The following is a 684-nucleotide window of genomic DNA, read 5'->3' on the forward strand; positions in this document are numbered from 1 at the left end:
CTTTAGTACTCCTTTACTCGTACACTATATGCTGGTGGCCACTACATGCTTACACGGGGTGTAATTTATAAATGCTAAGAAGCTGCACTTCAGACTCTCCCCTAGGGCAAACGAATGAGTGCATGCAACAGAACCCCCGCGCTGAGCGCAGAGATAGAGAACATCAGCAGCAGCAGCAGCAGCAGTTGAAACAGTTGTTGCAGTTGCTGTTGTTTGGGGCTGTATTGCTGCTTTGCGTTGCATGCAGTGCATGCGTCTTCGGAGAAGATGTAGCATTCGGTGGTGTCTTCCGTTGCTCAGTCGACTTGAGAGATAAATTCGGCCCCCAAAGAGTATTCAACACTCCTCTCTCTGAGCAGGTAACGTCTAGAAAGCAGCAGCAGCAGCAACAGCAGCAGCAGCAGCAGCAGCAGAAGCAGCAGCAGAAGCAGTGGCTAGAGGAGTAGGAGCAGCAGCAGAAGTTGGTTTTTTTGCGTTCTTTTCTGTCGCTTGTTTAACGTATATATTTTCTTCGGTGTGCTTCATCTCGCTGTGTTCCTCATCGTTCGTTTGTTTCTTTTTCATGTTGGTGTTTATTATCTTTTATTAAAAAGAAAACAAAAAACAGCTAAAGTTAAACAAACAAAACCGCAACGAGTGTAGACAGAGCCCCTGGGTGTTTCATCCTTCATTTGTATGTTGTAT

General features: G+C 45.8%; 1 protein-coding gene across 1 annotated transcript in view; it reads left to right on the top strand.

Moving 5' to 3' along the window:
• The window catches only part of EMH_0014510 (branched-chain alpha-keto acid dehydrogenase E1 component beta chain, putative), a gene marked incomplete at both ends in the record, with an annotated part of 5,434 nt that overhangs the window by 210 nt on the left and 4,540 nt on the right, over positions 1-684 (top strand). Inside the window, one exon of the mRNA XM_013500137.1 lies at positions 248-359. Coding sequence (XP_013355591.1) covers positions 248-359 — 112 coding nt within the window. The remainder of the gene's footprint in view (positions 1-247; positions 360-684) is intronic.

The sequence above is a fragment of the Eimeria mitis genome, genomic scaffold, assembly GCF_000499745.2.
Source record: "Eimeria mitis Houghton genomic scaffold, Emh_scaff506, whole genome shotgun sequence".
NCBI lineage: Eukaryota > Apicomplexa > Conoidasida > Eucoccidiorida > Eimeriidae > Eimeria > Eimeria mitis.